Genomic DNA, 16429 nt, shown 5'->3' on the forward strand with positions numbered 1-16429 from the left:
GTGACTCACATATTCCCTTCATGTGGGAAGAATCGAGTCACAATATGACTCACCCATCCCTTCATGAGGGTGCAGGCCCTTAAAACTTAAATCGAGTTATGCTTGACTTATCTTATCTCATGAGGGCGAAGGTCCTTACACTCATTTGGAGTTACAATCAACTCAATCATTTCATTCATGCAGGTGGAGGTCCTTAAACTCAAATCCGAGTTCCTTACGACTCACTCCTAATCCAAGTTATTTACGACTTACTCTCGAGTTATCTACAGCTCATTTGGGTGAAGGCCCTAAAACTCTAATCGAATCATTTACGTTTCACCCACTTATGGATGAAGGTCCTAAAATTCAACTCCAACGAACTATATTTGACTTGATTCCCAGATCCTGGGATATGTATGCAGCTTAGGCAATCCTAAGTTCAGTCAAGTCCCCCTTTACTTCCACTATCCCTCAATCAGAACCATCATCTATCACATTACCCTCTCTATCTTCATATTATCTCCATCACCATACCATCTATATGTGATTCTTTAGCATGCATCTCATCATCACTTTCAATCCAATCATATAATGGAAATAAAATTTAACATAAAAAAATATGTAACCATACTTGGTATGGGTGTCTTGGGGTGCCTAACCCCTTCCTAAGTGTAAGCTAATCCCTAAATCCAACCATTGGTTAAACAAACCAACTAGTAGTCAACGAGGGCCTTAAATTCACCAATCTTCATCATAGGTGATTAACACATCATAACTCAATGTTAGGTGGCGACTCCATAAATCTCTAATTTGGCCCTATCATATACCCCTTTCAATTTTATGGCTCTAGCCACCCCGTTGCAAAATAGGTTCATGATCTTTTATTTCACACAATAGCTGGCTTTCATATATGGAAGGTATATGTGTGTGAGTACCAACTAGGAAGAAAAAAAAAGATATGAATATAATACATACGATTAAAATATTCTAATTTCTTCTATACATTATCAACTTATGGTTGATTATATATAGAAAAAATTATATATATATATATATAAATCCAGTTGGTTTTATCTAAATTGTGACGGCCCTGATTTTATTACCCGGTACGTCCTGTGATGACCCGAAACGGATCCGAAATGTGAAAGCAAAAACATAAACAAGGTCTTTAGGGATGTACATCATCCCTAAAACACTTAAGCGACCTTCCATGAGGCCACAGAACTCAACGAGAATGAAAACAGAAGCAAAGATTGAAAATAGACCAAGTATACCTCCAAGGGAAAAATGGTCTTTTCACATGAAAACAAAGTCTCTAGAGATGTACGTCATCCCTAAGACACAAGCGTGACTTCCCATGAAGCAACAAGACTCAAAAAGACAAAGTGCAGAAGTGACGTTTTAAAAACGGATAAATGCAACCCTAGGGGTAAAATGGTCTTTTAAAATAAAATTGGGTGCTATCAAGTACACTATTGGAAAGGCAATGAAAAATAGTAAAGTTAGACTCAAGAATCACCTGATTCGGAGTCCGGACGAAGGAGATATAGCCATTTGAAAACGGAGCGTCAAGGCTACCACGGGGGAGCACCATGGGGGCCCCCTCATGAGCACGCCCTGCGCACACGAACGCCAATGAGCATCCTGATGAGCATCCTAATGAGCACCCTGACATGCCATAGGCCTGCACAGATTTTTGGGTTTCAAATGAGGTTTTGAGGGCTTAAACGACATTTTTTGAAAAAAAGTTGTTAAGTAACCCTCCCAAATCATGTTTTCTACATGACTATGTTAAGAGAAGTCTTTAATTTTCAAGTGAAATACCCAAAATGCCCCTTAGAGCAGACTTTTCCTTGAAAAAGTGCACTCACCGGTGACGACCCTGGATTTTTCAACCCAGCGTGTCCTGTGATGACCCGAACCGGATCCAAGATGCAAAAGCAAAAGAATTGGAATGGCCTCAAGAGATGTACGTCATCCCTAAGGCACTGAGGTGACTCCCCATAAAGCCACTAAACTCACATGAGCCAAACAAATGAAGCAAGAATGCCTAATCTGAAAAGAAATGAACCAAGGGCAAAATGGTCATTTTTAAATTGAAATGGGTGCCACTGAGCACACCATTGGAAATACAATGAAAAATGAACAAGGTTAGGCTCAAGAATCGCCTGATTCTGAGTTCGAACAGACAATATATGAATTTAAAACAAAGTGGCTTTCTCGGTTTAAGGATTACCACGACCCTATCTCACTAGAACTGGAATAACTCCCACTATATGTGGAGTTTTGATGAGTGGTTGATACCATTGGATAGCTAACTCTGAGCTCTTGAATTTAGAGTCAAGAATGACGCAAATTGGATTCAAAATGAAAGAGATATGATCTCCCAAAGTTGGAACAACAAAGCTGTCCAATAGATGTTGAGAGGGAGAGGGTTCTAGGGAGGATCGGTCGACTGAAATGCAATGGCCAGCTGGCCAAACTCAACCGTCGGTCAGCTGAACCCCAATCGTCAGCCGGCCGAAACAAGGATTTTTCCTAAAAAGCCTATTGGAATGGTCTCGAGGGAATCGTCAGCCGACCGATGGAGCTTCATCAGCCGACTGAAACTCCAGCTGCTGCTATGAAAAGCTGCTGTAATGGTGTATGTGATGCTAGGTTCATTTCCAAGGCTCTTTAAGCTTTATACATGATCTAGACAAGTTTGAAAACATCTCTTAACATCATTGAAGCATTCAAAACATGCTAAAACAAGGGGAAACTCAAAATGACACCCGTGGAGGAATTTTTCTTAAAAATTCAATAAATCGCCCATAAATAGTTCAAAAGTTGAAACTTAAGAGTTTTATGAAATATGGACATGCACGCAAACATAAAAAGACATTTAAGACGCGTTTCAATGGTCCGCGACTACCGAATGTCAAGAATGCAAAATATGACCTCTCAACGACAAAAAATGCCTAAAAATGGAATAAATGGAACCTCAATGCAAAACCTAGAATGAAATGGTGTTTAGCCCTTGGCCACACCTCATGCATGATCATAGAAACCCTATGAAAAAGAAAGAATGGAATTTCCACACCCAATGCAAAAGTTATGAAGAAAAGACTTATGAATTTTCAATGTTTTCACAATGACTTTGAGAGTAAAAGTGCATAGAATATATAATATATGATGTTAGCCTCCGGCCTCATCTTATATATGTTGAATACAATGAAAAGAGTGTACTTATACACACTTTACATAAATGGAATCAAATAATACAAGTTTGATACAAAAGGTTACAAACATGGCATTTCATGCGAACACTTGCATGAAATGGAAATGCGAAAGCTATAAGCCTTCGAATGAGCGACGAGCATCACAAACCAAGTCTTCATACCTAAACAAATCCCTCAGTAACTTCGGGGTGAGTAAACAAGCTTACTCGTAGATAATGAGCATGCATCGACTCGATTTCTTTAGAGATTTTTAGGACTAACATGATATAGTTCAAAAAGGATCATGCCACCTAACGTTTATGTCAAATATTAAACTCAGGGATCATCCTAAGCTAAAATGGAGTATAAGCAACAAGAATCATGATATATACACATATATGAAACAAGTCAAGATTGGGATAATCCAAAGAACACGACAAAAAGGATGCTTGAGTACAGATCAACATGAATTACATTTTTAATACAATTAAACAAGGTTTGGAATAATCCGTACAACATAACAAGAAAGTACTAGAATACAAGTTAACACGAGTTACATTATCAATGCAATTAACATGATTGGAGCATTCCAATTAACACGAAAGAAGTAATAAACGAAATCAAGAGCAAGACATAATATCTATGCAATTAAACAAGAATAGAACATTCTATGAAATACGAAAGGAGTTATACATGAATCAAGAATAAGGCATAATATCTATGCAAGTAAACAAGATTGGAGCATTTCACATATACGACAAGTTTAAATCTTCAAGGAATAGCAACTTGAAATTTAAAGAGTGAAATCAATCAATGTGGAAACTCAAATATCGCCCGAATTAAAACCGTACTCTTGAGATCACTTTAGGGCTACTAACCCTTGGGTACCTTTCCCCTAGTGCGCACTATAGTGTAGGAGGACATTCCCCCGTACTAGAACCAAGTCCTAGCCATGACAATTCTTGATTGATATCCTACGTCCCAAAATCAACAAGTTGTGCACCCAATATTGTATCAAATACAATAAATGCATTAACCACGTTTCATGCACAACCAAGATTTTGGAACACACAAGTCATGCCCTAAGTTCATCAATTATCATGGCATGTGAAATGTTAAGAAATTATAGTGTGCAACTATATAGACAACAACCAAGATACATAGCACATGGAGTTCATTGAAGTAAATATATCACAAGTATAAGATACATAATTTAATTACTTTCTAAGCAACACATGTGTAATTAAACCATTCCAAGACAAATGTGCATGTTCGTTAAGTACATTAATGAGATCAAGATACAAGTGTTCACGATGCTTGATAAAAAGAATAAAGTCTATGGAATTCAAGTCAAATTCACAAGTCTAACAAGAATTCACTAACAATGCATGATTAACTCGATGGAAGCATATAAGGAAATTTAATCTACTCAATGATTAAATTATCAAGATTTCAAGGTAAGTCAAAATGTTCTACGAACAAGTTATTTCAAGGGTCATGTTAAGGCCAAGTTCATTGTCAAGTTACAAGTCCATTACATATAAGATGCAACCATGTGAATTAAATTCCATGCAAGGGAATTAATTAAATATAAGTTTGAAGACTTATCCGATTATTCTTAATTTGATACACGTGAAGGAACTTGCCAAGGAAATCATGAATACAAGGTTAGAAACTTAATCTAGCTCATGGAACCATTAAATGGATTTTAATTAATTCATTTAATTAAAATCTCTAGATTTTAAAAGTCATCCAAATGACCTCAAATTAAAGTATGTTATACAACATGTCAAGATTTGTTTTAAAACCATGATACAAGTAAGTTCTAAGCAAGATACTACCTTGAGTATTAAACTTTAATACTAAAAAAAATAATAATTGAAAGGTTTCAAAACCTAATAAAATATTCTAGATTTAATATATATGAAACTACACGCTATGCACATTAAGAATTTCAAGTCAGAATTCCAATAGAATGAATAGTACACTTGGAGCAATTTAATTAATCTAAATTATAACACCCCCTACCTCAATTTGAGATGAAAACCTTAAATCCCCACCGGAAAAAAAGTGTTTCGGATCCGCCGAAACTCTTAGGTTTTGTCGGGTCCGAAGGAGGCCCCATGAAAATCACAACTTGACCTCAAACCTAAATTCAAGAAATGGTCAGAAATGAATTCGATTAAGGGGGAAAGGTAGAACACGTCGAGGGGAACAATAAATGTAAAGGCCGAAGAGTTTTTACTTAGGAAAACAAGTGGAGGAGAAGGAGTAAGAGTGGCAGCCAAGGAGCTCCCATGGCTGCCGGCCAAGAGAGTGGAGAAGATGAAGAAAATCTGAATTTTCTTCTTTAAGTCCCCTATTTATAGTAAGTCTCAAAAAGTGCCCCGAAAGGGCCCCGCCAGGTCTGAAAAAGTGGATTTTGAGTAAACGCGTTCAAACGGCAAAACTCCATGAACGAAAAAGATTCAAACTGAGAAAATATGAACAACGGAAGAAATGGCGTCAAAAACTGAGTCCCGAGTAGAGAGATATAGCCCGAACAAGTTCGGCGGCAACCGGGTCCATAAACTCTGAAACTGGAGAAAAACGACCAGAAGGAAATTCTATGAATTTACGAGTCAATGAAAAGTGAAAATGAATCCCGCACGAGGATCTAGGCTCCAGATGGGACATTTTGCAATAACTTTCGTTAATTACACAATGGCCCCTACAAAAAGGGTTAACTGCGAAACTGCCCCAGAATGAAAATATCTTCCAAAAGATATTTTCTTAGATACCACTAACATAAAATATCTTCAAAAGATATTTATGAAAAACACCCCAAGAAATAAAAAAGATTTTGAAAAACTGTGCATCCATGCCCCTATGAACACCGGGAGCAATCAGAGTACTTTTTTGCAAAAGTAAAGATACGTATTTCAACAAAACCATTGAAGATAAAGGCACGTGAAGTCAAAAACTAACTCCGAGCATGAAAGTGAGGTTTTGCCAACAAAGTGACAAATGGGGAAAAGACATAATAGGGAAAAGGACGAAATAGGAAAAAAGACAAAAGTGAAGTGTCTCGAAAAGTGAAAATGCGGAAATGACTCGGTCCTCGAATGAAGTTGTCAATCCGAACAAAAGAGTCTCGGAAGTCAATTCTGAACACTCGAGATGACACTAAATGACAAGAAACAGATCTCAGAAAAGAGAATTAAACGGAAAAAATTTATCCGTAAAATTTCAGGAAAAAGGAAAGGAAGGTAAATGATCGGGTCATTACAGCACCAGAAAATCAGATTTGACGCGGGGTTTTCAAGACCGAGACGACATTTTTTGGAAAAAGGTTGTGAAGAAACCTCCCATAAAATCACGTTTTCTAAGTGACCATGTCCAGGCTGAAGCTTATTTTTTGAAGGAAATACCCTAAAAGTCCCTTAAACCAGATTTTGCGAAAAGCGTGAAAATAAGAGCAACCAAGTGTTCATGTCATGCAATAAGGTGTTGTGTGCCATAGCGATTGTGCACACAAACGTAAAATGCATAATTAAGTGCGCTAGAATGGTCCATGACATCAAAATACGCCTAATGCAATATAAGACCTATCAAACCTCAAGTTTACATGCTTTTAAAGGAAAACATGAAACCAAAAGTATACAAATGGAAGCAAAAGATGTTTTGACCCTTGGTCACACGTCATACATATATAAAGGGTCATAAAGAGTGTGCTTTTGCACACTTTACATAATCCAAATTGAAAACGACATACTAAAACCTCGAATTTTTTAATATTGCCTTTAAAGAAAAATTTCAATACTAAAATATATAAATTTGAACAAAATGGTGTTTGGCCCTTGGCCACACCTCATACATATTAAATAAGGCTCAAAGAGTGTATCTAGTACACTTAATTATATGTTTCAAAATAAAAACGACTTATTGAGCTAATGGAAGTATTACAACTTCAAAGGGCTAAAAGTAAACATGCTAACACTTGTATGTACTTAAAACCAAGCCATTCTAGGGATATTATGCATCCCAAAGCAAAGTCTTCACACCTGAAAAAATATCCCAAACTACTAGGGGGAGTAAACTAGTTATTTGTAGGAAATGAATATACATATAACCTAAAGTTTTAATAGTTTTGCGAGTTTAGTATAAGTCAATTCATGTGGTTCATACCACCTAACGTCTATGTCTAAGGTGAGACTAAAGGAGCATCCTAAGCTACCGTAAAACATTTCTAGCATAAACCACAATATTTACCCAATTTAACATAATTGGAACATCCAATACAACACATAAAGTTATAAATACTCAAAATTATTAACTTGGAAACGAAATTGCGAAATCAACCAAAGTGGAAATATCTTGGACCTAGAATTCAGAATAAAACTGAGATGTTGGTGATTTTGGGTTACTAACCCTCAAGGTACCACTTTGTGCGTACTATAAATAGTGAGAACTCCTATATCCCGTACTAAAGCCAAGCTTTAGCCGTCAAAAGAGTAATGTCCTAAGTTTTTCCAAAATCAACAAGTTGTGCAACAAGGTATATCATATATACTCAAAGCACATAGTTAAATACCATGCACAACCAAGTCATGGAAATTACACAAGATATGCCCTAGGCCCTCAAGCTACACTGGCACATTAAATGTCAAATATATAATGTGTACACCAACAAGCCACACTATGATATCAATTCATAAAATACCATCATGTAAGTATACTACAAGTTCCAAATTTATAACTTAAGCATGAATACATCATCAATATCTAATTAAATCAATGGAAACAACTAAATAGAATTTAATTAAATTAAATAATTAAATTCTGTAGATTTCAAATCAATTCCAAATAGCTTCAAATTAATATATGTCAAAGATCATATCATGGTTATTACATATACCATATCAATACTTAATTAAAGCTATGGAATAATAAAATAGAAAATAATTAAATTTTCTAAATTTTAAAACAACTCCAAATGATTCCAAATTAATATATGCTAAAGAATAAGTCAATGTCATTACATATATCAAGTTAAATACATAATTAAATCAATGGAACCATTAAATAAAAATTAATTAAGTCATTTAATTAAAATCTCTAGATTTCAAAACTCATCCAAATATTCTCAAATTAATATATGTCAAAAAACAAGTCAAGACCTAATTAAATATCATGTCTTAAGTTAATTCCACACTAGATACAACTATGTGAATTAAATTTCATACAAAGAATAATTAAATTAAATTCTAGATTTTATATAAAGACATGCATACAAGTTATATAAACCCCAAAAACTCATAAAACACTAAGGGTATAAACATGAAAACATTGCCTACCTCGATTTGAGATGAAAATCTCAAATGACACCAAAACAAAACCCTTCTAAATGCAGTGATACTTCGGGATTATGATGGGGACAATGAGGGGAACAACAAACCCTCTTACGGCAACACCAAAATTCAAACCCGAACTCAAAATTCGAACTCAAAAATGGTCGAAACCGGATTCTAGTTGGATGGAAATGAAGGCCTTCTCAAAACCAACAATAAAGCCTTCATCGGCGAGGAAAGAATCAGAGGCTAAGGAGGTTAAGTGGAGGAGAGAAGGTGAAAGGAAGAAGAAGAAAGAGAGGGGTGGCTGCCAACAATGGGGGAGAGAGAAAAATGTCTTAAATTTTCTCTCTCCTCCCCCTATGTATAGAATTTCCCAAAAAGTCCCTTGAACGAGCCCCGCGCGGTCCCGAAAAGTAAAAACAAACCACATGCGCTCAAACAGAAAAACATCGTGAACGAAAAAGAACTGACATGAGAAAAAATGAACAAAAAAAGAGACGGCGTCAAAAATTGAGTCCCGAGCAGAAAGATATACCCCAAACAAGTTCGGCAGCAACTGGGTTAAAAATCCTAAAACTAGAGAAAATGACTGGAAGACAATTCTAAGAGTACGCAACTCGACGAAATGTGAAAATGAATTCCGTACGAGGATCAAAGCCGAAAACAGGACACTTGACATTAACTTTCGTTAATTATACAAAGACCCCTCCACAAAAGGATAACTACACAAATGACCCAAAATGAAAATATCTTTCAAAAGATACTTTCTTAAAAACCCTTGAAATAAAATATCTTCAAAAAATATTTACGAAAAATGTCTCAAGAAAAGAAAATATTTCCAAAGAAACTCTGCATCCATACCCCTACGGACACAGTGAATAACCAGCGTGCTTTTCCACAAAAGTAAAGACATGCATTTCTTGGAAACCAAATGGAATGAAGGTACGCGAAGTCGGAAATCAAATCCGAGCACAAAAAGTGAGGTTATGCGAAAGGAAATGATAAACGGGAAAAAGACGAAAAAGAGAAATGTCGAAAAAAGTGCAGAGATGACACGGTTCTCACAAAACAAAGCAAAATCTCAATAGAGAAGAGTGTCGGAGACTATTTCCAAGCACTCAAGACAACACGAAGGGACAAAACTTGAACTCAGAAAAGAAAACATCAACAGAAAAAAAAATCCGTAAAAATGGGAAAAAAGAAAGGAAGGAAAATAATATGGTCATTACATAAATTATAAGGATCAAAGGCCAATGGATTCTATAATAGTGAAGGTTGTAATGTTTTTCAATATGTTCAAGAAGCCACAAATATTTTGTAATATATATAAGTATACTTTTGATTTTATCTAAATTTTGAAGTATTAAAAACATAAATTAGATTAAATATTATTAGATATAAAATTATATTAATGATCATGTGGTATAATTACGGACTTGACCCCTTATTGACGTCAGGGATGGTCGGAGTAATTGTGCCAAACCTCAAGGGAGGATGATCATACTTTTGCAAATAGTTTAAGGCATGGGTAATTAATTTGAATAAACCCTAGGAGAGAGGTCAGAGTAATTCACCCAAATTATTATGATTTTGTGACTTATGCTTTGTTTAGCTGGAGAGATGAAAAATATATGGAAGAGAGAAGAGGAGGGATAGATATCTATAGGAAAGTAATGTTTCTCCCTTATTTTTTATTTGGTTGAATGGAAATGATGGATGGGCTAACAATTTTTTTTATTTTTTATTTTTAATTGGAAGGAAGGGAATGAGAGTTTTTAAAAATTTTTTTTGTTCTATCTTTGATCTCTTCCGCCCAATTTTAAACGGATGAAAAAACATGGATTATGAAGGATGCTTTATCCCTCCCTTCCCTTTCTTCCAACCAAACACAAGAAACTTCTTTTATCCTTCCTTCCTTCCTTCCTACCATGATTTAATTTCAAAAGTCAATTCTTTGTTTTAATTAACTAAATTAATATTGTTATAATATAACCCAAACAAGTACATAGAAAAAAAAAAAAAAATATGCTATTGCTATTTATGTAATGTTTGTAGGGTTTTCTTTTGGATATACATGTATACGAGACAATGCATTCAAAATGAGTAACATATATATAATTGTCTTCTTTTAATACAAATAATATTAGTTGGTGTTTAAGACAACCAAATCCAAATTACAATTGTATATTTATTTAGTGGCCTAGTTGATAGCTTGTCTTCGAGTCCCCCTCTCCCAGTTTGCCGGACACAAAATAAAACAAAAATAAATCCAAATTACAATTAATTTTCTTTTAAAAGCTACATATAATTAGCTGTTTGAGACTTATCAAGACCTTTTTAAGCCCAGTGTAACAAGAATTACACCAAGATAATCATAATTGTAAGCTGACTTGAATAGCAATAATTTCTTATCATTCCATGGAGGAAATCTAAACCAAAACTCAGTTAGAAAACTTCTTCTCATAACTGCCTTCTCATGGGTAAAGGTATCGAAGGAGAATTTCCCATGATATCTGCCAAACCCACTCTCACCTACTCCTCCAAACGGGACAGTCTCTGCTGCATACTGCACAAATTTATAGCAAATTAAAAATATATATATATCCATTATTTGAACCCATATAATACCCATGTATGTATGTTATAATGCTTACTTATAACCAAGCTAGATAGCTCATGACCTTAGTTCTGCAAAAGTCATATTTTATAATTATCATGATCATATGAACATTAATCCAAATGGTTCCATATTTTCACTATTAATGGAAAACACACTTTAATCAAGTTATTTTACATTGACTCGCTTTACATTTCGGTGAGATTATGAAATGTAGAGGAGGTTTATGTGAGATATTTAATTTACAAGCCTTAGGTGAAATTTACCCTATTATTATTATTTTTAATCGTAAATAGAAATGCCGGCCATTTTCGTCTTGATGACTGCTTTAAAAGTTATAAATCAGTGAAACACTTGAATAATGTATAAGAAGAAGCAGGATTTATTTATTTTTTTCCTTTAACAACAACAACAACAACAACAAAGATGACGTACTTGAATAGTTGCGTCGTTGAATGTTAGGCCTCCTGATGATGTCTCGGATATCATCCTTCTCTTGAGTTTTTCATTATTGGTGTAGGCATATATAGTAAGTGCTTTAGGCCTTGACTTTATAAATTCAATGCTGTCTTCAATTTTATCCAACTGTTAAAAAGCAAGAAGGAATATTTGTGAACTACAAGTCCAATAGATAGACAACAAATAAATGGTCCACTATAAACACACACACACACACACATATATTTCTTACTGTAATTATTGGAAGCAATGGTCCAAAAATTTCTTCTGTCATTATTGCAGATTTGAGTGGGGGATCTACCAAGATTGTTGGCTCAATGAACCTGCATAATTAGTTGAGTTAAAATGAGGGTAGATTTCACTGGCTTTGAATTAGTCCAACATGATGATGTTACAAAATAGAATGGAATTTGAGCATATCAAAATTTAAATAACAAACAGATTCATTTACATGCTGTTAAAATAGTTTACACATTTCAAATCCTATGTAAACACTAGACTTATTCAATATTCCTCAATGTGCAGCTAAAAATTTCAAATACTCTGCGTAAAATTAAATGAAATATCAAAGAAAAAGAAATTCAAATATGGCTATATATTATATCTTTGCCTACCATCTTTTGCAGTTATTTTATTTTTTTTATTTTTTATATATCGAGTTCAAAATAGGGTTGAATGGTTGCCTGGTGTGTAATGTCCACTTAATAAAAATGCATTATATGTCAACATCTTTTACGCGTTGGCAAGACAGATTTCTCATTAATAATATCTTTTCAACCGTCCATGAGAAGTGAGAGTTCCAATCCCCACACGAGCAAATTAATGGTTGTGTGACTTACCCAAAAAAGTTAATAGTTGTGTGAATTTCTTGGCAAAAGAAAGAAAAAGAAAAAGAATGAAACATGTCACTTACAAGTTATCTTCGTCTAATGACCCACCATAGACAATAGAAGCATTGACCATACTGCTATCTAATAGTTGTTTCAATCTTAAGAAATGTTGTTTGTTGATAATCCTTGCAACACTATTTGTTTCTTTTGGATTTTCTCCAAACATCTTCTTGATCAAGATTTTCATTTCTTCAACCTGAACAAAGCATAAAATACAATTATCATGCTAAAACATTAGGTTTAAAACTTGGCACAAAATACAACTTGTAATATATACACTGATATACACACACACACACATATTTATATATCATACCAAAGTAGATGTGAATTCCTTTTCTACAAGGATATAATCAATTCCTATGCAAACTTGACCTGCGCAAGTCCCGAATTTACCACCAAGAATTCGCTTAATTGCCACCTAAGAATAGATTAGAACAAAAGAAGTCTCAGTAAGCAACTTAATTAATTGTTATGAAATGGTGTCCCTACTAGTTAGCTACTGTTGCAATTGTAAAAATAAAAAATAAAAAAAATAGGGTTACATCTATAGAGCTGCTGAGAATATTTTTTTTTTTTTTTTTTTTTAGATTAACTTGGGTATCCAAAGCTTTGTCTCCATAAATTTCAAATTTAATTACAATGGAAAGTTAAAAAATCACATGGCTACTTACTTAAAAGTAAAATTACGAATATACCCCTACAAAAAAAATTCAATAGTGAAAACATCAATACTAACCTACGATTTAATGTTTTATGTTCAACTAAATAAATCATTGTATATAACTTGATATATATAGCAAAACACACACACACACACACACACACATATATATATGTGTGTATTGGCTTGGGATTTCTTACTTAGTAAGGATAGTCCCTGGGTCCCTTGGTTTCAACATAGGTATACAACAAGTTCTACTTATTGGAATGCAGTTTCTAAGATTTCTCATTCAATCTTGTGGAAGAACTTGGTTAATGTTAGAGATATAATGCTGAATTCAACTCAATATTCAATTGGTTCTGGGCAGTTGTTCAAAGTACTAACAGATCCTTGGTGTGAGGGTGAGACTTTATTGCAGAAGTTTGGGCATAGAACAGTCAGAAGGCTGGGGTTTTCTTGGTCTTGATCACCACTGTCTAATCTTATGATTGATGGTGGATGGAATTTTGAGCTTTTGCAAGATGATTTCTTCAGACCTATTAGAGAATATTTGGGTACACTGCCTATTCATGCTAGATCAGATAGGTTACTTTGGGATGGAGGTATCTTTGTTTTCAAAAATGCTTGGCAGGGTTGCAGGGATATAAATCCAGAGGTTAATTGGTCAAACTTTTGCTGGGGAAAAGGTAGGCCACGTTGGTCAGTTCATGGAGTCTTTTTATTTCAAGACAGACTGCCTTCTATGTATAATTTGCAGAGAAGGAAAGTGCAGCTGGCTCCGAGATGTTCTTACTGTCTTCAGGAGATAGACACAAGGAATCATGTGTTTGTTCAATGTCCTTTTTCAAAGAATTTGTGGAAATGGTTGGAAGACACACTTGGTTGGAGGATTGACTTAAGTTTAATGAACACAGTTGAAGATTTGCTAATATGGTTTTCACAGCAGAGCAGTAAAATGATTCATACATTACTAGTTGCTGGTTTTTGGAGTATTTGGCAAGAGAGAAATCGTAGGCTTCATGATCATAGTTCTAGATCAACCTCTGAGGTGGCTTGACAAATTTTGCTTGGAGTTCTAGATGTTTATAATGTCTCTCTAAGAGACATTATTTAGATTGTCGTTTTTTTATTTGCATTTCTTTTCATTTACTGAAATTGGTTCTTGTCATTTTTCAGTAAAATGATGAAGAAATGTCTTCTATGCGCCTGTAAATATAATTTTTCTTTTTTATACAAAACCCAATTATGAAACAAAAAATTATATATATATATATATATGTTTACCTCTCTATCCCAAGAACTGGAGAGGGAATCCACAACAGCAGGGCACTTTCCACCCAACTCCAAAGTGACAGGGGTTAGATAGTTGGCAGCCGCAGACATGACAATGCGTCCCACACGTGCGCTACCTGTAAATGAATGAATAGAACAAGTTAACAAATTGAACTGATCAAACATATACAAACTGATGAGAGGAAAGAGCTTTAATTGGTTCAGCTTTTTAATTAAAAAGAACAAGTTTCGGAACTGTCAATCAAATATATTTTTGTATATCTTGTATCTGAAGCACTGGTGGTTCACTTTTGATGTAGACATTCCTATTTGGACATCTTGTTACTGAATTTATGATCTTAATTTCATGATATGGATATTGGCATGAATTGATTGAAACTTTAGCATGGGCTCACGAGCGGTCCACCAAACATGCCCAAAATTATGAAAGTGCGTATAATTAAGCTGAAAAATTATACATATATATATACCTGTAAAGAAAATCTTGTCCCATTTGTGTTGCAAGAGTTGTTCGCCAACAACATGACCACCTTGGATGACTTTCACAGCTTGGTTGTCTAGGTAAGTGTGAATAGTATTTGCTAGAACTGATGAACATGCCGGAGCTAGCTCTGAAGGTTTTAGAACCACCACATTTCCTGCAGCTATTGCTCCAATCAATGGTTCCAAGGATAATCCTACACACACACACACACACATATATATATATATAACAAGTGAATAACATATTAATAAAATAAAAAAATAGCTTCAATAATTATATATATAGATATATATATATATATATATATATGCATATGGCACTCTCAACTATATGTATATCTATTGGCTTTGATGTATCAAAAGTCACTTTCTTACCAAAGGGGAAATTCCAAGACGAGAAAACAAGGACAAGGCCAAGAGGCTCAGGAACCAATTCTGCTGTAGTAGGAAATGCTGCTAGAGGTAATTTAGCCTGTAAACCAATAATATACATGATGATTAAAAATCAAAATAGATAATCAGATTTGGTTCAAAATGTATTTCTTTTTGGATTATGAAAAATCAACTCACCCGCTAGTCATTTTGGATTATCAAGTGGTTTGTAAACTCCAAATACACACAACATGAATATTTTCTAGAAGAATAACATATAATTAAAAGAAAAAAAAGCTTACCTTTTTGCTTGACATCCATTCTTTTAAGCATCCCAAGGCATAATTTACAGATTTTGTCAATGTCCCAATCTGCAGAAATTCACATATATAAAATTATGAGAAAGAAATAATTATAGTACCGACATGCCATGGTAAGCTTTCTTTGGCACAATCAGATCAAAATGTAGATGTCTCAATGTGCTCAACAATTAATGCCTTGTTTCTTAGTACAGTCTCAGCCATGGACTTGGCCCCGCCGAAAACTGTTAGTAGAAGTTTGAGAGTTTTGAGTCTCAATGAAACAAATATAGTATCAGTGCATGTTTCTGACTTATCTACCAAAATATATATATATAATTCTCTTACCTCATCTCTGTAGGCCTCAGCAGGATGTTTCCCAATATCTTGATGAAGAGCCTTGAAGATATCATCTTCTCTTTCCTTGAGGAGAGTGAACAAAGCTTCAAGCTGTGACCTCCTCCATGATGCTTCTTTTGTCTTCCCAGACCTAAAAGTCTCTCTCAACACCTCTAATTCTGTCTCAAAATCTTTCACACCTTCCATTGATGAAGAATAATAGTACAGTATGTTTTACTTTATCAAGCAATCTTAGTGGTCCAATATATATATATATATATTCCTACTACTACTAGTATTATCATGTTTGTTCAACTGTCTCTTTATTTGCTAGTTGGGGTTCATAATGGTGCTTACCAAACACAGCGATTCAATAAAAACATAAACTCTTGTTTTGATTATTATTATTATTATTATTATTATTATTATTCTTATTATTTGCCAAAAGTGATATTTGCACGTAGATTTTATTCTGTTATGTATACTTTATTTGATTTTTTT

At 34.4% G+C, this 16429-nt stretch overlaps 1 protein-coding gene across 1 annotated transcript; it reads right to left on the bottom strand.

Moving 5' to 3' along the window:
- Nucleotides 1-10765: 10765 nt before the first annotated feature.
- LOC132311375 (aldehyde dehydrogenase family 3 member F1-like) lies at nt 10766-16191 on the bottom strand. Its single transcript, XM_059809274.1, has 10 exons — nt 15938-16191; nt 15593-15661; nt 15294-15390; nt 14906-15112; nt 14427-14551; nt 12795-12899; nt 12502-12674; nt 11821-11911; nt 11565-11714; nt 10766-11078 (listed from the first exon to the last, which is right to left on the bottom strand). The coding sequence occupies exons 1-10, from the start codon at nt 16133-16135 to the stop codon at nt 10839-10841; spliced, it is 1455 nt and encodes a 484-aa protein (XP_059665257.1). The 5' UTR covers nt 16136-16191; the 3' UTR covers nt 10766-10838.
- Between the last annotated feature and the right edge of the window lie 238 nt (nt 16192-16429).

Source organism: Cornus florida, unplaced genomic scaffold (genome assembly GCF_030987335.1).
Source record: "Cornus florida cultivar Cherokee Brave unplaced genomic scaffold, ASM3098733v1 CherokeeBrave_3.0.0_Hap2_Chr06, whole genome shotgun sequence".
Lineage (NCBI taxonomy): Eukaryota > Viridiplantae > Streptophyta > Magnoliopsida > Cornales > Cornaceae > Cornus > Cornus florida.